General features: G+C 42.1%; 2 protein-coding genes across 7 annotated transcripts in view; both read right to left on the bottom strand.

Annotated features, from left to right (window-relative positions):
- Nucleotides 1-44: 44 nt before the first annotated feature.
- On the bottom strand, nt 45-12,655 carry LOC110162393 (RING finger protein 44). 5 transcript variants are annotated; one of them, XR_008632935.1, is made up of 13 exons: nt 12,386-12,655; nt 11,132-11,324; nt 10,491-10,716; nt 9,884-10,051; nt 9,089-9,262; nt 4,900-5,061; nt 4,489-4,595; nt 4,323-4,410; nt 4,047-4,168; nt 3,868-3,967; nt 3,692-3,750; nt 3,214-3,389; nt 45-3,145 (listed from the first exon to the last, which is right to left on the bottom strand). XR_008632935.1 is itself a non-coding variant. In XM_055159118.1 (12 exons), exons 2-12 carry the CDS (start codon nt 11,236-11,238, stop codon nt 3,377-3,379), a joined length of 1,326 nt encoding a protein of 441 aa, XP_055015093.1. In that variant the 5' UTR covers nt 11,239-11,324; nt 12,386-12,655; the 3' UTR covers nt 45-3,376. The 5 variants fall into 5 exon arrangements, 3 of the variants coding, with proteins under 3 accessions (XP_055015093.1, XP_055015094.1, XP_020782941.1); XR_008632936.1 differs by having other exon boundaries at nt 45-3,127; XM_055159118.1 differs by having other exon boundaries at nt 45-3,389.
- A 4,364-nt stretch (nt 12,656-17,019) lies between these two features.
- LOC129407181 (RING finger protein 44-like) overlaps nt 17,020-23,251 on the bottom strand; it is a 12,145-nt gene continuing 5,913 nt past the window's right edge. Inside the window, exons 6-12 of one of the 2 annotated variants that reach the window (XR_008632996.1) lie at nt 19,769-19,930; nt 19,359-19,465; nt 19,193-19,280; nt 18,916-19,037; nt 18,737-18,836; nt 18,076-18,619; nt 17,020-17,989 (exon numbers count right to left, since the gene is read on the bottom strand). Coding sequence is in view for 1 of the 2 variants with exons in the window: in XM_055159536.1 (XP_055015511.1) it covers nt 18,557-18,619; nt 18,737-18,836; nt 18,916-19,037; nt 19,193-19,280; nt 19,359-19,465; nt 19,769-19,930 (642 nt within the window). In the remaining variant the exon portion in view is untranslated. Of the gene's footprint in view, nt 17,990-18,075; nt 18,620-18,736; nt 18,837-18,915; nt 19,038-19,192; nt 19,281-19,358; nt 19,466-19,768; nt 19,931-23,251 lie in introns of those variants that run through there. The other variant, XM_055159536.1, reaches the window with a different exon arrangement.

Below are 23,251 nucleotides of genomic sequence, written 5' to 3'. Positions count from 1 at the left end.
AGAAATTGTTTTAATGGTGATGTAAATGATAAATGAGTACTTGGTATACATCATACATTTATTAGTGAACAACCCTCTCAAATCAGCCACAACAATTAAAAAAAATATGATTGCACTACTTGGTAAAGCATAACTAGCAACTTTCATTTAAAAAAAGTACAAATCTTAAAAATTTCAAACAGTATACAGATGTATATATTACACTAACTAGTTATGTTAAATGCTACAAACAATATGCTTCCAATGGAATGAAAAATTAAAACATTAATAAGAACCATTTCCTATATATAATATATATTAGTCGTTTTCTCCCTCTATCCGCCCAATACAAACATGGAAAAAATGAGGTAACTGTAAATGTGCAAGTACCAAAGCAAAACATCTGCCTACACACAACACATGCCCTGGCTCTGTTGGCGGTGGGTAGTCTGGTGGTCAGGCGAGGCCCCCGAGAGGCCAGGGAGAGTAAGAACAGTAAACCACTATCCCACCACAGCAAAACTCATTGGTAAACAATAAATGGCATCTACAGAGCAATCAATCACAAATCCTAAATAAATTTTAGCTGCTTATTGGAACACATTTTTGCACCACACAAGCTGTGAGATTATTCAGTAACCCTTAACAGAAAGACTACAAGACTCTATTCTCAGTTGTCACCTAAGTTTAAACGGGTTATGCTTTCATTTAGCCAGGTTGTTGGATATTGTCAATTAAATACTTTAAACATAACAGTGCTAACATTAACATGAATTAAGGTTATCTATATGTGAACAATACATTTTAAATATTGATACACTGAGAGCAAGAGCCTGGTAGAGGCAGGTACAGTACTACACTGAAAAAGTATGACAACACTTAGGTTCATTTTTTAATCCTTAACTCTACTGATCTGCACTGACAGTGTTTCGGGATATTAGTATAACATGCTTCAAGAATACATGGGATCCATGACAAACTATTGCATTCACGCAAAGTGAGATTTCATACCTAAAAGCAGAACACCTAGCACCTTGTCACTATGGCTTTTGATAAACTACAGTAGTTTCAGAGCGTGTTTTCAGTCATCAGGGCATTAACAGGAACACAATGTAAGAAGATCTGGATTCAAGACCAGCATTTTTTTTTTCTTATAAAATGAAGTTAGCGCAATAAAATCTTGTAGTCATTCAGTTCTATTAAAAATGTGTGCAGTACAATGCATGGCAGTTATCAGCTGAGCGTTAAGATCCAAACCCCAGAACCCAAAGCCAACTAGAGCTAAAATCAGTTGGGATCTGGTTGACACGCATGCATATTGTGCACCATTAAATAGGTCCCCACCAGAGATTGAGAAGTCCTCCACCATAACACACTTGTAATCTTTTTTAAATCATGCAAACACCTCGGAGTAGATCTGGGAGTAAAATAGGTAGATAGTACGCACTGTGGCACGTTTAGAAACGGGATCACAACTGCTATGCTTCAACATATGGTTCGAGTACAAGAACAAAAGTCCAAAATATTGAATAATACACTTGTTATGAATAGCAGTGCCTCTTTTCAGTGAATATTAATATATTTTCTGTATTTTTTCTTGCATGCCTGTCTTAAACAATGTCTTCTTTACTATTTCAGACAAAACAGAATATTATAATTGATTACATTAAAAGATTTATGGTCTGAAGAAAACGACCAAAACTAAACTCAGATATACCCTTTTCATGGCATCCAATCCATTGGAAATGGACTCTTATCCTTTGTTTTATATACCGAGAGGCCCTGAGTATTTTTTTAAACTTACAATATATGCCAGCGAATAGATATGTACACATAGGTTATTCTCAAAGCTGTGGGTTAAACTTATTAAATGGCTTCTTTTTTCTCTTGAAGGTGGCACACACACAAGACTCACATTCACTTAAGAAAAAAAGTCAAGAAAAAGGCAAGACTCCTCACAACAGTGAGGGTCCGAGGCCTGTTAGTGCTTACGGGGCAGTTAAGAGACAAGAGTTAATACAAAGCAATAAATTCATCTGTGGCTCTTCCCTCCCCACTTCCTGTTTTTTTGTGATCTAGAAGTCTAACAGTGTTCCTTCACTACTGGACACTCCGCTGACCTTTGACCCCACCAGATCACAGGGACAGCGAGCAACACCAGTGACTTCTACACGGACATTCTTGTGTCTTCAAACGTTTATCTAAAGCATTCACGCTGACACTACATACAATTGCTCGTTTACAAAAGCATTACCATGGCCTAAGACAATGACCTGACCAAGTCACCAGAATATAACATACCAGACACAAACATAGTTAGTGCTCCATCTGTTTCCTTCAATGGATTTTCTCTACAAGATAAAATCAATAAATAAACTTTTTTTTTTTTTTTTTTTTAAACTGCATACTCCCAACGCAAGAGAAATCAACATTTTTCAGGGTTAACAATAGGTTTGTGCTTGTCAAGGTCATTTGAAGGCAGATCTGTAATGTTGAACAGCAGGCTATATCTGTAGAATGGATTTGGCTCACAAACAGAACTGAAAAGCCCAGTGTTCCTAAAGCGGAAGAATGTTTGTAAAACTCTCCCTGGCGGCACATATTGCTTTCTGCACAGGCCTTTGTTTAAGAGCGGCACAAGTGCGGCGTCTGACGTCCACTGTCCTTTAAACACAGTCACAGTGAACCACATGTTAGCTTCCCTCACAGCACCTTCTCAACAAGCAAGCAGTTCTTTTTAATATGCTTCTTTGTTACTTCTTTTTCTTACATTTAAGATTAGGATTTTGGTGGCAATGCTTGATTAAAATATTGCTAATCTGAATCAACAGTTCATGCAAACTCTAGCATGCTGCCCTGTATCCAGTGGTTACACAATGCATTGGCTCTGTGAGCAGGACAAACAGTATGCACACGCGCATGGTGCCAGAGGAAAATGGCCGATGTGAAGGATGGATGTAGCACTTGTGCAGTTTTGTCCAATAACCTCAAAAAGACGCAGTCTCGTAATCCTTTTTTTTTTCAGAGCAGATTATCTGGGCACAACAGTACCCACACAATTACACGGCCGTCCCTTTGCAGTCCGACCTGGCGCTTGCATCTGCTTTAAACCACAGCAAGTCACACATTCACAATAGCATTGGCAGATCTAACAGAAGGGGTAAAACTGTTGAAATGATCAATACATTATTGCAGAACATACATTATTAACAAGTCACTTAGCCCAACACTTACGCAAACATGCATCTATGATGGTCAGGCGGTGCCCCCAAACACAGATACCCATGCTGTGAAGAATGCCTATTCCATTTCTGCTCATTGCACAAAGTGTCCAGCCGTCTCACCCCAGGCTCCCGACCAGTCCAACACTGTTCTTGTGACCACAATCAGATCCACATCAAACTGAAACCCTGTAAACAAAAGCAGCGAAGAATGCATTGTAGGGAAATCTTTGGAATCTGTGACAAAGGGGGCAGAAACAGAAGTGGCTGGCAATCCACAACTGTGGCTATAGGCTGCAATAGGCAGTGGGTTTCATGAGACTCTGAGAATGACGCACAGCAGAGGTACAACAGGCTCCAGATATCCTGGATTGCTTTTCATAGAGAAAGGACAGGAGTGGGTCGGTAAGCTAAACACTGGAGGCGCAAGTTCAGGCGCAGAGTCCCAGCCTCAGGACAGATAGAAGCACAGTCCAGCAGAGGGCACTCACTCCGCCTCCCGGTGCACATCCGAGGCATCTGCTCGGCAAATGGGACAAGTGCGATTGGTCTGCAAGTGAGCACAGGACACAGGACATCAGGCAATACAAACAAATTTTCCATTTCAAGTTCTACTCTTTAGTAAAAACAGCTTCTGAATAAGACAGATGGAAAAGCTGCAACCTACCTTTAACCATTTATCCACACACTTAGCGTGGAACTCGTGGTTACAAGGTAATACCCGAAGTAGCTGCCTACACTCAAAGTCACTAAAGCACACAACACACCTAATAGAAAAGGAAAATGTCAGTTCCAGATTCATAAAAAGCTGTAACCATAAAAGAAGAGCTTATGAAAGGGTCTTACAGCGTTTGTTCAGAAAGATGATTCTCTGAGCTGAATCTGTATGATGGAAGCTGCTCTATATCTGCTTTAGTCAGGCCGCGAGGTTTGGCCTCTCCCAGCCTCTCTGCCAGATTCAACAGTGCCTGACAAAAAGGAAAGATCACCAAGAGCCCAGAGACACCCTGCATTCTGTCTCAAATATCTATACTGAAAATCATACCAAAGTATATTAAAAATACCAATGATAACCAATTATTGAATGTTAACTGCAGTGCATGTAATCGAGATGTGTGTTACCTCATAGTTCTCCATTTCCACATCATCCACATCCAGGTCTAGGCTTATGGCTGGGCCCACTGCCGTCGGAGGCACAGGAAGCATTGACCTGAGACAGAGGGCAGAGAAAGGGGCACTGTTGAGAAACATGGTCCCTTTTAGCTTTGTTTAACTGTGCTTTACTCACAGGAAGTAGGGAAGGAAGCCTGGGTAGTAGGATGGAGGAGGAGGCGGAGGGGGCAACGGCTGCTGTGGCCGGTATCGCTGTCGCCGCGGCAACATGTGGGGGTATGGCTGCAACAAAACAGGCAATGATTAAATTATGCGTGTTTTTATTGCTCAAAAATATCTTTAATAACATGCATTCATATTGTGAGTGGAGATTGATATGTTTAATGCCATGCTTATATGGCATAATACTGCAGGCAAAGAAATAACATCTCCATGGACACAAGCAAGTAATGGGCCCTCCAGCAGGAAAGTTTAATACTAAAAATCTGAGAATAATATTTTGTGTAAGGCCCAGGTGCATCTATGCTGAGCCCAGAAGTGTGTCAGTGCCAGACTATATAGGTTGTACTGAAATACATTCTCTTACCACTCCAAAGGGAAGCTCCTGATGCAGAGGCTCTTGAGGAAGATACTGTAGGGGCAGAGACGGAGGCAGCGCTGGTGGGTGGTGAGACGGAGGGTACGAGAAGGTCCCTAGTGGGTGCTGGTCCCCTCTTAGGTCCACTTCGTTGTCCACCCTTTGCAGAGGCTAAAGCAGGACAGGACCATGAACGTATGGATACTACTGGCCTCTTAAATTGTTGTTTTTATGGTCACATCACAATATTCTCCAGTACTTTAAAAAGGACACCATGTCATATTTCTGTCTCTTTGTCTCCATAGAGATATTAGAGAGTTTTTTTGTCTTGAATTTCCAGTATAGAATCAAACTATGCCCATGGAGACAAGCAGGTGACAGCATCAGGACATGTTACAGGTCAGATCTGAGGCGAGGTTGACCGTAAGGGCATTTATAGACAAGTTTAATGTAGTCCGGTTCCTTATTGCCATTTTTTGACCTTAGTAGGAAGTTTTTGGGGATTTGCTAACCTATATATTTTTGGAAAGGTTATAGTATATGGAGTCAGAAAATCAATGTTTGCATTTGCCCACATGTCTTTATGGCGGCCATATTGGATTTTTTTTAAAATGGCCGCCAAAAAGCCCGCCAAAAAGCCCTTTTTGGAATATCTCAGCCTCTGAATAAGTTGAAATGTTGATTTTAACTGCTAAACCCACATTTTCAGGGTCAGGGAATCAAATGGTGCTAGTTACAAACCTGTAAGACCTACCCACATTAACCCTTAGATGAATAAGTGGGTCAAAAATGACCCCGTTTGGTTGTTTTCTTGCATTTTCACTGTAATATTCACATGTAATACTCCATGTTCCTCCAAAAACATGTTTTTTTTTTTTTTTTTTTTTTTATTATCCTGCTGAAATACATCAACAATATGGGTAAAACTAATTATAAAACATCACATGCAGCTGGTCAGATAACTCAAAGAGTTTAAAAGTGGCTAACATAAAATTTGGATATTGGATGTAAACACACACATTTAGACACAATATGATTACACAACTTTTTTATGAGACATTTTCTATACATCATCATTATCATCATCACTTTCATACAACCATAGACGGTATATACGAGGACAGATCTAACACTGGAGCTGCCGTGTGCCAAATAGGAAGTTCTCCAGGAGGCTCTTCTGGCTCCTTCTGACTCTGGCTCCAATGGACTTACATTAGGATCTTGTGGCTCCTCTCTCTGTACCTGCTGCAGTGAGCCTTGACATTTTGGTCTTAAAATGTTTGTATGAACCCGCTCTACATGATCCTGAATTTTTTTTTTGCTATTTTGTCCATCAAAAAAATCCTATTCATAATATAAAAGCCTGTGGGTGGATGAGATCCATCCTGAGTACCTTAAGTCTCTGGATGTTGTGGGTCTTGACTGACACGCCTCTTCAACATCGTGTGGCGGTCGGGGACAGTACCTCTGGACTGGCAGCCCGGGGTGTTGGTCCCTCTGTATAAGAAGGGGGACTGGAGGGTGTGTTCCAACTACAGGGGAATCACACTTCTCAGCCTCCCCGGTCTGTGCCAGGGACTGGAGAGGAGAATCCAACCGTGGTTTTCATCCCAGTCGTGGAACACTGGACCAGCTCTACACTCTCCATCGGGTGCTCGAGGGTTCATGGGAGTTTGCCCAACCAGTCCACATGTGCTTTGTGGATCTGGAGAAGGCATTCGACCGTGTCCCTTGTGGTGTCCTGTGGGGGGTGCTCTGGGAGTATGGGGTCCGGGGCCCTTTGCTAAGGGCTGTCTGGTTCCTGTACGACCGGAGCAGGAGCTGTGTTCATTGCCGGCAGTAAGTCAGACCTATTCCCGGTGTATGTTGGACTCCACCAGGGCCGCAACTGTCACCGGTTCTGTTCATTGTATTTATGGACAGAATTTCTCGGTGCAGTCAGGGGCCGAACAGTCTGGTTTGGGGACCACAGGATCATCTCTGCTGTTCACAGATGATGTTGTCCTGTTGTCTTCATCAAACCAGGACCTGTAGCACTGGGGCAGTTTGACCCGTGTGTGAAGCAGCTGGTATGAAGATCATCTCCTCCAAATCCGAGGCCATGGTTCTCGACCAGAAAAAGGCGTCTTGCCCTCTCCGAGTGGGTGGAGAGTCCCTGCCTCAAGTGGAGGAGTTCAAGTATCTCGGGGTCTTGTTCATGAGTGAGGGGAGGACGGAACGTGAGATTGACAGGCGGTTCCTTTTTCCTTTTCACTTGGTATTGTGATGTCCACCACCACGGCTCTGCTCTGTTTCTTATCCACCACCACTATGTCTGGTTGGTCAATCACCATCCTGTCAGTCTGTATCTGGAAGTCCCACAGGATCTTGGCTCAGTCGTTCTCCACAACCTTTGGAGGTGTTTCCCACCTTGATCCTGGGGTCTCCAGCCCGTACTCTGCACAGATGTTTCTGTACACTATGCCCGCCACTTGGTTATGTCGCTCCATGTATGCTTTCCCTGCAGCATCTTACACCCTGCAGTTATGTGCTGGACTGTCTCAGGAGCCTCTTTGCACAGTCTACACCGTGGCTCTTGTTTGGTGTGGTAGATCTGGGCCTCTATTACTCAAGTGCCCACGGCCTGCTCCTGACCTCCAGAATGAGCCTCTGTGTGTCCTTCAGACCCTCTCAAGCCATTGGGATGGAACCCTCCATGCATGGTCAGGAGCTTTCGTGTCTTAACATCTGTGGTCTGTATCTCCTCCTTTGGTCAGCTTATGATTCCTGCAGGGTATATGATCACTGGCAGGGCAGAGCTGTTGATTGCCTGTGCCTTATTCTTGCTATTGAGCTGGCTTCTTAGGACTTGCCTCACTCTTTGCAGGTATTTGGCCGATAGCAGCAGTTGGTCCTAATGAAGGCTCAGGGTCCAGGTCCACGGTTCACCACTGCCAAGTACAAAGGCGACTGCAGAACTGCACACCAGAAACTAAAGGTTTATCCTGTACCGACATGTGTCAGTGCAGCAGCCAGTGCCAGAATGATGATGATTCTGAAGCCATGTTGTTGCATAGACTGTATAAAAGAAGTGGACTAAGTGAGTGTGACCCACAGAGCCACTCAAATGAGGCTTGTGATGTTCACGGTTACAGGAGCCAATCTGGAGCCACACTCTATATTATGAATAGGATCATGTGTCGTGGGTTAACACAAACATTTTAAGACCAAAATGTTTGAGGCTCACTGCAGCAGGTACAGAGAGAGGAGCCACAAGATCCTAATGTAAGTCCATTGGAGCCAGAAGAGCCTCCTGGAGAACTTCCTATTTGGCACATGGCGGCTACAGTGTTAGATCTGTCCACTCATATATACAGTCTATGGTTGTATGAAAGTGATGATGATAATGATGATGTATAGAAAATGTCTCATAAAAAAGTTGTGTAATCATATTGTGTATAAATGTGTGTGTTTACATCCAATATCCAAATTTTATGTTAGCTAATTTTAAACTCTTTGAGTTATCTGACCAGCTGCATGTGATGTTTATAATTAGTTTTACCCATATTGTTGATGTATTTCAGCAGGATCATTTAAAAACAAAACAAAAAAACATGTTTTTGGAGGAACATGGAGTATTACATGTGAATATTACAGTGAAATTGCAAGAAAACAACCAAACCGGGTCATTTTTGACCCACTTATTCATCTCAGGGTTAATGTGGGTAGGTCTTACAGGTTTGTAACTAGCACCATTTGATTCCCTGACCCTGAAAATGTGGGTTTAGCAGTTAAAATCAACATTTCGACTTATTCAGAGGCTGAGATATTCCAAAAAGGGTTTTTTGGCGGCCATTTTTTAAAAAATCCAATATGGCCGCCATAAAGACATGTGGGCAAATGTAAACACTGATTTTCTGACTCCATATACTATAACCTTTCCAAAAATATATAGGTTAGCAAATCCCCAAAAAATTCCCACAAAAGTATATAAGGAACCGGACTAATGCCAGAATGTGGAACATTCCAGGGACAGCAATAGCATTTCGGTGCAGACAAGTAGATAATGTACATGCTGTACTTCAGATGAGAAAGGGTTGGTAAAGTCTGCTATTTTTTCTTGGACAAAAGTGAAATGAACCTTTGCACATTCCTTTGACACCTTTAAACATTCCCGAACATGAGAAGAACCTACTTGAAACGAGCAGAATGCACTCACCATGCGTGGGTGCTGAGGCTGTAAAGGGACAAACTGGCTCAGAGGAGTAAGGTGCGGTGGCTGGTGGGGTGGGACAGAGGGCGTCGGGTGCAATACAAAATGTTCGCTGGAGATCAGGGGCGGAAAGGCTTGATAAGACACTGGCATGTGCTGCATGGTGCATGCCTGAATGAGCTGAAAGAGAAAGAGAGAAAGACGCATGAAGAAACACATCAAATTCACTGTATTATCATAACTATCATAGGCTACACAAAAAGTTTTTGTTTAGGCACCAAGTGGTCTGGGGCTACACGTATCAGACAAGTCAAGTTAGTTATATATATCACCATGATTAGGACTTTTCTTCTATTTTTCTATTTAGTTAAACTTATACTAACCTAAAAGACATTTAAAAGCCAATAAGAAGCGAGAAAAAGGTCTGGCAAAGACTGTTTCTTCATTACTCGACCGCTTGGTGAAAACAAGGTTAAAAATACACATAGCGTTTCTGATTACAGCATGGCACTTGATGATTCATTTCTGGTGAAGAGCAATGTGTTACATAAATCACAACACGAACAACAATGCCACAACACAAGCCTGTTTAAAAAAGATTTTTCAGCACCACCAAATATTATAGTGAAGTGCAGCAATAACCACATTTATTCATATACAATGATTGATTGGGTTTGATTTAACTGTCGCCATCTTGCACAATAAAAGCAGCTCACTACTTTGAACAGTGACAGATTGCATGGCGGGATGGTGCGCTACATGGATGCCACTGACATTTGGGCTCTTCCTTTTCAAACTCACAGGAGGAGGAAGGCAGCAGAGCAGAGAGAGCTGTCCGCTGAACATTACCGAGCATGCTGGCAGCTGCTGAGTGCTGCACCCGGGAAGGGGCTGCCCGGCGTGGATGGGGAAGCCGTGAGTCGTCACCGTGGTAACAGTGTATGATATTGGAACGGACCCCTGGTGCATCTGCAATTAGGAAGGTAACAATTAGGTTTACTAATGACAAATTGAGTATATTCAAATAATTTCTACACAAGAAGAACTAGTCTGCTGTATCTGATTGTACCACACTTCTATTTACCAGTATATAGGCGAAATTATCTAAACCTTTGACACAGCGCTAGTATTCACATGGGTATTTTGGCCATTAGCACAGTTTTTATAAAAAACAAAAGTGAGGCAGGGTGGATCACCAACACAGCCAACCAGCCCTTATCTCAAAGCATCATAGTGATTTACATGGCTCTTAGCTTCCAAAAGATAAAATGTTTAATAAATAGATGAAGGCAGTGAGAAGTCTGCTTTTGTCTTTCTGGGGGATAAAAAGAATGTAGTAATTATGAGGAAAAAAAAACTTGGGTACTTGGTAGCCTTAATCTGTAGCATGAAGCGCTGTGCACATTACCTGTTCGTGTAGATCCACCATGATGGGGCTCTGCTGGGGCAGGTGGGCCGCAGGGTGAAGCATGCGTGGCGGTGTGCTGGTATGGCTGTATTGTCTGGACTCATCTAAAGAAACCTGTTGGTGGTGATGCTGAGAGAAAAACAAATGGTGCAAGTTCTCATCTTGAACCAGGGAAGTGTGCAGTACAGGTCTGTCTCGACGGCCCCACTGGCGTCTCACTGGTGGGCTGCAGAAAAATACAGAAATAATTTTTAAAATTTTGGCATGATTTTTGACATACATTCATAGTTCGAGTTATGTTCAATTTAAGGCATCTCAAAATAATGAATGAAAAAAAATTTAAACTTATTGAGGTTCATAACTGAAATGATAATTTCTTGAAACAATTACATATTCACTGTGAAGTTAATCAGTACAGTCATTTATTACTAAGGTTTTTTTTATGTTTTAAAAGTCACAGGAGATTAAACGGCTGGCTTTACACCAGGTTTTGTAAAACAAATGCTCATATTATTACAGATTTTAACAATTTTATATACCATTTAATTTACTGAAGTGGTAATTGTAATCACGCTTAAATTAATATCATTGTACAGCCCTGATGTTGACCTTGCATGTGTAAAGGATGCACACAGACTTGCCTTCTCCTGAGATGCGCAGGGGTGTTGCAGGGCTCTGCGAGGAACCTCCGAGGGTTTAAGGGGGCTGTTGGTGGCAGCCTATTCACTGCTACTTCCCATGGTCGCATTGGTGACGTCGTGCAGACGAGTCACACTCTGGGAATGGAAAGCGTCCAGTGGAGGCACTTGGATGTGGCCTCTGATTGTCTACACCCTGTAAAAACAAACATAAAACATAACTCACACAACAGAATTCACTTTAATTCTATCCACACCGCTGTGACGGTGTCAACATGAGTTTATGATTAGATAATCCACAAGTTGCATTTTCAGTATTTTAACCAACGGAGAATTCAGTATTATAACCAGGAAGGATGTAAGTGACTGTAATTACATTATTTATTCCAAAAATGTTTACATTTTACATGTGTATAAACATTCTCATGACTTTTAGCAAAGCGTGTCAGTACTATAATTTGTCATATTAGAAATTCAATAAAATAATGATATTATATATGAAAATACAAAGTTTCGGTAGCAAACATGTAATATATTTCCAAATTAAGTGCGTTCATGTGACAAGCATTGCACAAATAGAGGTCGCTGTGGCGCGCCTGAACAAAAACATGGAGAGCCATGTGCTCAGAGACAAAGCAACAACAAAGACACAGCAAAGAAACGGGACTGTGGCTAACACAAGACTGCAGGTGCTTCTCCGCATATTCTGTGTTCAGAACACAACCGAACAGAGCACTGTCTTTTTCACACAGCATTAGGTTCAGCGTTTAGCTTCTTTTCATGTACGACCTCTCGGCTGAAGGAGAGCTGCTAACTTTAGCCTGGCTCCAACGGCTACAGCTTTGTTCACAATAGCTGCAAACGGCACATTAGGAAAACTTCGGGTCTGGAAAGAAAATACACGCATGTATTTCACTGTTATATCTGGAATAAACTGGAATAACAAGAGTTTAAATCACAGATAGATAAAGATTAAATACGTTATGGTGATCTATGATACATTAATTCTTTGCTATCAGCCAATGTTGAATCCATTTTATACGTCTGTCCTTCATTTTCATACAAACGAGCAGTTATACATAAAGCAGACAAGTGGTTTCCAATAAATACACCTATATACTACAGGACTCTGGTAAACATGGCTAGCATAAGAGTAGCAGGCATAGCACTAGTTTGCAGGAATGTGCTTTTTCTTATCCAAAACAGTTCCACTGCGGAGTAGAAACACTTTGCATGATCATCTGTTTTCAATCTTACCTGACAATAGCCGAATGCTGCTGCCAGCGAGAGGTTTTTGACAATGTCCCCGACGAGGGTGGTGCTAGCAGCCCGCTAATGCTAACTTGCTAACAAATACCTGGAGTTTCTGCATACGGGACCGGTTTAGTCCAGAGATGGGCTGAGATTTTGGATGAGTTTTACGCGGAGTGGTTAGGAGCTAAAATTGCCGTTAAACGGGGTAAAATGTGACAGTAATTAGGCAGCGACAACAACATCCATTGGCGCGAGCATGTTCCTTGAATCGCATTGTTTTGGAAAGNCAGTGTGGTACAGCTCTCTCGTCACAGGCAGAAGGTCCTTGGTTTGATTTGTAAGTTTCTGAAGTTGGCATGTTCTTCTTGTATCATTGGGTTTGTCCATTTCAAGTGATGTTTGTATAGAATATGATGTGTGAGTGGGTGATTGGTGGTCACATAGACTGATGGTACAGACTGGCAGCCTACCCCAGGGCAGCTGTGGTAGTGATAGCAGCTTACCAATATCACTACCATGTACCATATTTTTTGGACTATAAGTCACACTTTTTTCATGGTTTGGGTGGTCCTGCGACTTATACTCCGGTGCGACTTATATATTAAAATTGTCACAATGACAGCCTTGAGAGGGCGCTCTAGTCTTGTGTGTCACTCCTGTACCACTGTCACTGCGCTCTGCACATGTCTCCTGCAGAAAGAGCCGCTGTCCTGTCTGGGATCATGTCAGTCGATCGCACCATTACTTCTGTACCACAGACATTTTTTAAATTTAAACAAACTTATTAAGACAACTGAGAAAACTGAACACAAATGCCCCCAAAAAGAAAATCATATTTTGCAGATTACAAACTGCAAGTACAGAAACATGCAGCCGAAAACAGTAATCAAGCAGCAGCTGCAGAAGAAAGTTTGAAATGAGACAGAAACTTGTGACAACCAGGCGGGTGCGCCATGCAACTTTCCTGCAAGTCATTGGATGAATCGACAAAGCTTCGACTTCAGTGACAACCGAAACCATCCTGTTGGGATTCAGAAAGGCCAGAATAATTCTAACGGGAACTGATGAAGAGTCTGACGACAGCTACGCAGAAGAGGAAGCGGCGCTCCATTTACCTTCCGAGGTTGCTGAGTTGCTCAGAAGTGACACGGAGTATGAAGAATTCAATGGATTTAGTGATTTGGAGTGAGATGGAGAGTTTAGTAAACTTGTTCTGTTGTTTATGTTATGGTTATCTGAAGAACTGTTCATATGTGACATTAACAGTCTGTTGTTGTTATTACTACAACTTGCCTTTCAAGATGAAATGTCAGTTTCTGGTCTCTGATTTTATATAAGAAATTTCCCCCCAAAAGTGCGAGTTATAGTCCGGTGCGACTTATACAGGTTTTTTCTTCTTTATTATGCATTTTTGGCTGGTGCGAATTATACCCCGGAGCGACTTATAGTCCAAAAATTACGGCATAAAGTGAATGAATAATACATGAAATTGAAACGCAACTTTGACTGTCTGGAAGTGCTATATACATTAGTGCTAGAAGAGGCCAAAGCACATTTACTGTACACTCATTTAATGCTAATCTGTTCACACTGATACAGCAGTCATCCATCTAAACTTCACAAATAAAAGCACCCAAACTTTTATAAACAACCTCCATGCAGCTTGGTCGTCAGTTGCCATGACAACAGAGCTGTACTTATGAGCCAGTTTGTTTCCTGTTTTTTACTATGATCTGTGGCAAATTAGTATTGTTAATTTAGTTTGTATATGGACCTAAAATTTAATCACTATTAGCTTCAGTGCACGGGCAATAAATGGAAAAAGGCCAATTTACAGATATGACTATTCACATGGGTCTAGAATCACCTGAGGACCCCTGAGTTTGCTGAATTACAGGAGGTAAGACACTTTTACAGACATGGACTATTACAATTTATCCGAGGTCCCCAGGTAAAACTAATCCTGCATAAATAGGGCTTAAGACAACGCAATCTGAAAACAATTTCCTCACAGTGGACGGTCTTCGATTAGTGGACTATGGTTTATTTAGCAGGACCTATGTACATGAATCAACATTTCTGTAAATGTACAAGAATTAGCTGGAAAGTTGTTTTTCATCTGCAATCCCTGGACAGATGGTAAACATGTTCACTCTAAAAACACAATAATAAGAGTTATACAGAACAGTGCGATTTACAAAACAATTCAGGTAAAAAAACTGTGAGAAATACTTTACTTTAAAACAGACATTATTCACATCTTGCACTCTTGCCTCACCATTTGTTATCATATATCATATTTACTTACATTTGGAAATATGTCAACTTTGAAGCTAGTTTTGGTTATTGGTTAGCAATTAGCTGCTGTAGCTCCCACACATAAACAGTCTGTTTTCTCTTCTATTGGCCTACTGTAAAGTGACCGTATTGGCCGTATACATGTTACTGGACCAGCATTGATATGTAAATGAGCTGTGAATAGAGGTGTGAATTATGTATTACTGCTAAAGGCTAATAGCGATAGTTTCTTTACTAGCTAGTAGTGATGGGTCGGTTGCGAACGAAGCAACGGGAGCCTGCTCCTTATTGGGAGCCGTGTTTTCTCTTTCTCTCACTGTTTTTCTCTTCACGTCACGTGCAGACATGTGGTAGTTTGACAGCGGCAGCGGCTCGAAACGAAGCTTTCAGAAATCTGGGTGTGCATAGGATAAAAAAAAGTGCATGTTTGGCTGCAGTTCAGCATAAAATAAATAAACCAGGACTAATCTTGTACTTGAGAGAGGGAGAGACCGAGTCCTGACACTCAGTCCTGGTTCAGTTTTGGTTTAGTCCTGTTTTACACATGGTTTAGATCTGTTTTAGTCCTGGTTTAGTCCTTTTTCAGTCCTGCTTTAGACCTGGTTCAGTTCTGGTTTAGTCCTGCTTGCAACAAAACAATCTGAAGAGTCGCTTGGAGAGCCGGCTGCTTTTAGTGAGCCGAGCCAAAAGAGCCGGTTCTCTAAAAAGAACTGAAATACCCATCACTAGTAGCTAGAACGCCACTAGGCCGGCCTACTGTCTGTAAATATGACACAAAAAGTCAGAATAACAATAAATGTTGCCTAAATAAATCCAATTTAAAATCCACTAGAGCCAAACCAAAACCAGATTTACAGTGAATTTTTACATCACTAAATATATCGGCGATTATATCGGCTATTGACACCTCCAACTCCCAATTTATCGGTTTCATATTGGCCGCAACAAAATCCATATCGGTCGGGCCCTACATTTTACCATATACTACTACAGCATTTGACTTATTTTGTTTCTCTACCTGGTCTTACTGAAAAACATTTTATGCTATACTTGCAAGTAATTTCTCTACCGAATCAATAAAGTTTGTCCTCATTTTGTCACATGATATAAATTTTACTTGACGAATAATTAAAATGAAATTACAATTTTTACATCTACATAACATTTTTTGGCAATACCACTCATCCAGTCTTATATACTGTTACATACTGAGGTCTAGTCCACTGGATATTTTACAATCCAATGTGCCATTTTTATAAAGCTGTACTATTAAAATGAACTGAGATTTATTTTACTGAATAAACACTCCTTGTTTGATCTCACACAATGTTTGGGAAGAAACCTTTTGACAACTGCATTACTTACTTATGCTTGTGCAAGATGGCAGGTCTGTGATGCTAATGCTCTTATTTCAAATGGCGATAATAGCAGAGTATTATAGCAATGTTTACAGTGTGTTTACAGGTCTGAACTCCCACAGGGCTGATAATGGAAGGACAGCATTGTAATACTCTTTAAACTAGAGCTTAGGACAACTACATCTATCTCATTTAAAGAAGATTTACGCTTTTAGGGAGGCGTTTTGTATTTATGTTTTGTGCAGTGTAAACCACAATATTCTTTTGAAGTGACTTTCTGTTTAAACTGAAGAATAACTGCATAAATAACCATAATATAAAACCATGTCAGTATACCCCCAACTGAATAAAACTGAACTTGCACACACAATAGTAACATTTTTCCATACTTCACAAACTAAAACACTGCACAATCTCCAGCAATATTCCTGACACTTGTACCAAATGCAGTAATAATATAATAAAGGAACTCTTATACACTGTCTTTGGGAATGCTCGGCAATTCAAATATTCTGGAAAGAAGTTTTAAAATGTTTGACAGAAATATTCAGTGTAAAGATTCCTATGTGTGCAAAACTTTGTGTATTGGGAATATATCCGGAAGGTTTATTACAGACGAAAAAGCAAGCAAAATTATTGGACTTTGGACTACTACATGCAAGCAAGAAGAACCATCGCCTTAAACTGGAAAAACATTGAAGCCCCCTCAACAAAACAGTGGGTTAAGGAAATTTCAGAATGTGTCGGCCTTGAAAGATTGACATTTATAGCAAAGGGAAAACGAAAAGACTTTGTGAAATTATGGGAACCTTATTTAAATATTATATCCAAAAAGTGGAAGTGATGTATGTGTAGGTATATGTGTATATATATATAGAATAATATTGTTATTGTTGTTGTCCAGCATTGACAGTGATGATGATAGCAGTAAAACCAGGCGAGCCAACAAACCAAGAGAATCAGATCTATTCACGTGACATTCTTGTGTCTTCAAACGTTTATCTAAAGCATTCACGCTGACACTACATACAATTGCTCGTTTACAAAAGCATTACCATGGCCTAAGACAATGACCTGACCAAGTCACCAGAATATAACATACCAGACACAAACATAGTTAGTGCTCCATCTGTTTCCTTCAATGGATTTTCTCTACAAGATAAAATCAATAAATAAACTTTTTTTTTTTTTTTTTTTTAACTGCATACTCCCAACGCAAGAGAAATCAACATTTTTCAGGGTTAACAATAGGTTTGTGCTTGTCAAGGTCATTTGAAGGCAGATCTGTAATGTTGAACAGCAGGCTATATCTGTAGAATGGATTTGGCTCACAAACAGAACTGAAAAGCCCAGTGTTCCTAAAGCGGAAGAAGAATGTTTGTAAAACTCTCCCTGGCGGCACATATTGCTTTCTGCACAGGCCTTTGTTTAAGAGCGGCACAAGTGCGGCGTCTGACGTCCACTGTCCTTTAAACACAGTCACAGTGAACCACATGTTAGCTTCCCTCACAGCACCTTCTCAACAAGCAAGCAGTTCTTTTTAATATGCTTCTTTGTTACTTCTTTTTTCTTACATTTAAGATTAGGATTTTGGTGGCAATGCTTGATTAAAATATTGCTAATCTGAATCAACAGTTCATGCAAACTCTAGCATGCTGCCCTGTATCCAGTGGTTACACAATGCATTGGCTCTGTGAGCAGGACAAACAGTATGCACACGCGCATGGTGCCAGAGGAAAATGGCCGATGTGAAGGATGGATGTAGCACTTGTGCAGTTTTGTCCAATAACCTCAAAAAGACGCAGTCTCGTAATCCTTTTTTTTTTCAGAGCAGATTATCTGGGCACAACAGTACCCCACAATTACACGGCCGTCCCTTTGCAGTCCGACCTGGCGCTTGCATCTGCTTTAAACCACAGCAAGTCACACATTCACAATAGCATTGGCAGATCTAACAGAAGGGGTAAAACTGTTGAAATGATCAATACATTATTGCAGAACATACATTATTAACAAGTCACTTAGCCCAACACTTACGCAAACATGCATCTATGATATGATGGTCAGGCGGTGCCCCCAAACACAGATACCCATGCTGTGAAGAATGCCTATTCCATTTCTGCTCATTGCACAAAGTGTCCAGCCGTCTCACCCCAGGCTCTCCCGACCAGTCCAACACTGTTCTTGTGACCACAATCAGATCCACATCAAACTGAAACCCTGTAAACAAAAGCAGCGAAGAATGCATTGTAGGGAAATCTTTGGAATCTGTGACAAAGGGGGCAGAAACAGAAGTGGCTGGCAATCCACAACTGTGGCTATAGGCTGCAATAGGCAGTGGGTTTCATGAGACTCTGAGAATGACGCACAGCAGAGGTACAACAGGCTCCAGATATCCTGGATTGCTTTTCATAGAGAAAGGACAGGAGTGGGTCGGTAAGCTAAACACTGGAGGCGCAAGTTCAGGCGCAGAGTCCCAGCCTCAGGACAGATAGAAGCACAGTCCAGCAGAGGGCACTCACTCCGCCTCCCGGTGCACATCCGAGGCATCTGCTCGGCAAATGGGACAAGTGCGATTGGTCTGCAAGTGAGCACAGGACACAGGACATCAGGCAATACAAACAAATTTTCCATTTCAAGTTCTACTCTTTAGTAAAAACAGCTTCTGAATAAGACAGATGGAAAAGCTGCAACCTACCTTTAACCATTTATCCACACACTTAGCGTGGAACTCGTGGTTACAAGGTAATACCCGAAGTAGCTGCCTACACTCAAAGTCACTAAAGCACACAACACACCTAATAGAAAAGGAAAATGTCAGTTCCAGATTCATAAAAAGCTGTAACCATAAAAGAAGAGCTTATGAAAGGGTCTTACAGCGTTTGTTCAGAAAGATGATTCTCTGAGCTGAATCTGTATGATGGAAGCTGCTCTATATCTGCTTTAGTCAGGCCGCGAGGTTTGGCCTCTCCCAGCCTCTCTGCCAGATTCAACAGTGCCTGACAAAAAGGAAAGATCACCAAGAGCCCAGAGACACCCTGCATTCTGTCTCAAATATCTATACTGAAAAATCATACCAAAGTATATTAAAAATACCAATGATAACCAATTATTGAATGTTAACTGCAGTGCATGTAATCGAGATGTGTGTTACCTCATAGTTCTCCATTTCCACATCATCCACATCCAGGTCTAGGCTTATGGCTGGGCCCACTGCCGTCGGAGGCACAGGAAGCATTGACCTGAGACAGAGGGCAGAGAAAGGGGCACTGTTGAGAAACATGGTCCCTTTTAGCTTTGTTTAACTGTGCTTTACTCACAGGAAGTAGGGAAGGAAGCCTGGGTAGTAGGATGGAGGAGGAGGCGGAGGGGGCAACGGCTGCTGTGGCCGGTATCGCTGTCGCCGCGGCAACATGTGGGGGTATGGCTGCAACAAAACAGGCAATGATTAAATTATGCGTGTTTTTATTGCTCAAAAATATCTTTAATAACATGCATTCATATTGTGAGTGGAGATTGATATGTTTAATGCCATGCTTATATGGCATAATACTGCAGGCAAAGAAATAACATCTCCATGGACACAAGCAAGTAATGGGCCCTCCAGCAGGAAAGTTTAATACTAAAATCTGAGAATAATATTTTGTGTAAGGCCCAGGTGCATCTATGCTGAGCCCAGAAGTGTGTCAGTGCCAGACTATATAGGTTGTACTGAAATACATTCTCTTACCACTCCAAAGGGAAGCTCCTGATGCAGAGGCTCTTGAGGAAGATACTGTAGGGGCAGAGACGGAGGCAGCGCTGGTGGGTGGTGAGACGGAGGGTACGAGAAGGTCCCTAGTGGGTGCTGGTCCCCTCTTAGGTCCACTTCGTTGTCCACCCTTTGCAGAGGCTAAAGCAGGACAGGACCATGAACGTATGGATACTACTGGCCTCTTAAATTGTTGTTTTTATGGTCACATCACAATATTCTCCAGTACTTTAAAAAAGGACACCATGTCATATTTCTGTCTCTTTGTCTCCATAGAGATATTAGAGAGAGTTTTTTTTGTCTTGAATTTCCAGTATAGAATCAAACTATGCCCATGGAGACAAGCAGGTGACAGCATCAGGACATGTTACAGGTCAGATCTGAGGCGAGGTTGACCGTAAGGGCATTTATAGACAAGTTTAATGTAGTCCGGTTCCTTATTGCCATTTTTTGACCTTAGTAGGAAGTTTTTGGGGATTTGCTAACCTATATATTTTTGGAAAGGTTATAGTATATGGAGTCAGAAAATCAATGTTTGCATTTGCCCACATGTCTTTATGGCGGCCATATTGGATTTTTTTAAAAATGGCCGCCAAAAAGCCCGCCAAAAAGCCCTTTTTGGAATATCTCAGCCTCTGAATAAGTTGAAATGTTGATTTTAACTGCTAAACCCACATTTTCAGGGTCAGGGAATCAAATGGTGCTAGTTACAAACCTGTAAGACCTACCCACATTAACCCTTAGATGAATAAGTGGGTCAAAAATGACCCCGTTTGGTTGTTTTCTTGCATTTTCACTGTAATATTCACATGTAATACTCCATGTTCCTCCAAAAAACATGTTTTTTTTTTTTTTTTTTTTTTTTATTATCCTGCTGAAATACATCAACAATATGGGTAAAACTAATTATAAACATCACATGCAGCTGGTCAGATAACTCAAAGAGTTTAAAAGTGGCTAACATAAAATTTGGATATTGGATGTAAACACACACATTTAGACACAATATGATTACACAACTTTTTTATGAGACATTTTCTATACATCATCATTATCATCATCACTTTCATACAACCATAGACGGTATATACGAGGACAGATCTAACACTGGAGCTGCCGTGTGCCAAATAGGAAGTTCTCCAGGAGGCTCTTCTGGCTCCTTCTGACTCTGGCTCCAATGGACTTACATTAGGATCTTGTGGCTCCTCTCTCTGTACCTGCTGCAGTGAGCCTTGACATTTTGGTCTTAAAATGTTTGTATGAACCCGCTCTACATGATCCTGATTTTTTATTTATTTTTTTTGCTATTTTGTCCATCAAAAAAATCCTATTCATAATATAAAGCCTGTGGGTGGATGAGATCCATCCTGAGTACCTTAAGTCTCTGGATGTTGTGGGTCTTGACTGACACGCCTCTTCAACATCGTGTGGCGGTCGGGGACAGTACCTCTGGACTGGCAGCCCGGGGTGTTGGTCCCTCTGTATAAGAAGGGGGACTGGAGGGTGTGTTCCAACTACAGGGGAATCACACTTCTCAGCCTCCCCGGTCTGTGCCAGGGACTGGAGAGGAGAATCCAACCGTGGTTTTCATCCCAGTCGTGGAACACTGGACCAGCTCTACACTCTCCATCGGGTGCTCGAGGGTTCATGGGAGTTTGCCCAACCAGTCCACATGTGCTTTGTGGATCTGGAGAAGGCATTCGACCGTGTCCCTTGTGGTGTCCTGTGGGGGGTGCTCTGGGAGTATGGGGTCCGGGGCCCTTTGCTAAGGGCTGTCTGGTTCCTGTACGACCGGAGCAGGAGCTGTGTTCATTGCCGGCAGTAAGTCAGACCTATTCCCGGTGTATGTTGGACTCCACCAGGGCCGCAACTGTCACCGGTTCTGTTCATTGTATTTATGGACAGAATTTCTCGGTGCAGTCAGGGGCCGAACAGTCTGGTTTGGGGACCACAGGATCATCTCTGCTGTTCACAGATGATGTTGTCCTGTTGTCTTCATCAAACCAGGACCTGTAGCACTGGGGCAGTTTGACCCGTGTGTGAAGCAGCTGGTATGAAGATCATCTCCTCCAAATCCGAGGCCATGGTTCTCGACCAGAAAAAGGCGTCTTGCCCTCTCCGAGTGGGTGGAGAGTCCCTGCCTCAAGTGGAGGAGTTCAAGTATCTCGGGGTCTTGTTCATGAGTGAGGGGAGGACGGAACGTGAGATTGACAGGCGGTTCCTTTTTCCTTTTCACTTGGTATTGTGATGTCCACCACCACGGCTCTGCTCTGTTTCTTATCCACCACCACTATGTCTGGTTGGTCAATCACCATCCTGTCAGTCTGTATCTGGAAGTCCCACAGGATCTTGGCTCAGTCGTTCTCCACAACCTTTGGAGGTGTTTCCCACCTTGATCCTGGGGTCTCCAGCCCGTACTCTGCACAGATGTTTCTGTACACTATGCCCGCCACTTGGTTATGTCGCTCCATGTATGCTTTCCCTGCAGCATCTTACACCCTGCAGTTATGTGCTGGACTGTCTCAGGAGCCTCTTTGCACAGTCTACACCGTGGCTCTTGTTTGGTGTGGTAGATCTGGGCCTCTATTACTCAAGTGCCCACGGCCTGCTCCTGACCTCCAGAATGAGCCTCTGTGTGTCCTTCAGACCCTCTCAAGCCATTGGGATGGAACCCTCCATGCATGGTCAGGAGCTTTCGTGTCTTAACATCTGTGGTCTGTATCTCCTCCTTTGGTCAGCTTATGATTCCTGCAGGGTATATGATCACTGGCAGGGCAGAGCTGTTGATTGCCTGTGCCTTATTCTTGCTATTGAGCTGGCTTCTTAGGACTTGCCTCACTCTTTGCAGGTATTTGGCCGATAGCAGCAGTTGGTCCTAATGAAGGCTCAGGGTCCAGGTCCACGGTTCACCACTGCCAAGTACAAAGGCGACTGCAGAACTGCACACCAGAAACTAAAGGTTTATCCTGTACCGACATGTGTCAGTGCAGCAGCCAGTGCCAGAATGATGATGATTCTGAAGCCATGTTGTTGCATAGACTGTATAAAAGAAGTGGACTAAGTGAGTGTGACCCACAGAGCCACTCAAATGAGGCTTGTGATGTTCACGGTTACAGGAGCCAATCTGGAGCCACACTCTATATTATGAATAGGATCATGTGTCGTGGGTTAACACAAACATTTTAAGACCAAAATGTTTGAGGCTCACTGCAGCAGGTACAGAGAGAGGAGCCACAAGATCCTAATGTAAGTCCATTGGAGCCAGAAGAGCCTCCTGGAGAACTTCCTATTTGGCACATGGCGGCTACAGTGTTAGATCTGTCCACTCATATATACAGTCTATGGTTGTATGAAAGTGATGATGATAATGATGATGTATAGAAAATGTCTCATAAAAAAGTTGTGTAATCATATTGTGTATAAATGTGTGTGTTTACATCCAATATCCAAATTTTTATGTTA

The sequence above is a fragment of the Boleophthalmus pectinirostris genome, unplaced genomic scaffold (assembly GCF_026225935.1).
Source record: "Boleophthalmus pectinirostris isolate CB_2022bp ecotype Guang Dong unplaced genomic scaffold, ASM2622593v1 HiC_scaffold_23, whole genome shotgun sequence".
In the NCBI taxonomy this organism is placed as follows: domain Eukaryota; kingdom Metazoa; phylum Chordata; class Actinopteri; order Gobiiformes; family Gobiidae; genus Boleophthalmus; species Boleophthalmus pectinirostris.
Note: the sequence above shows the minus strand (reverse complement) of the source record. Positions and strands in the feature narration are given on the sequence as shown.

Coding starts and splice junctions, on each gene's coding strand:
- LOC110162393 (XM_055159118.1), bottom strand. CDS start 11,238: ATGCGACCATGGGAAGTAGCAGTGAATAGGCTGCCACCAACAGCCCCC. Junction 9,263..9,883: donor TCTGCTGCCTTCCTCCTCCT/GTGAGTTTGAAA, acceptor TTTCTCTTTCAG/CTCATTCAGGCATGCACCAT. Junction 4,411..4,488: donor GGCTTCCTTCCCTACTTCCT/GTGAGTAAAGCA, acceptor CCTCTGTCTCAG/GTCAATGCTTCCTGTGCCTC.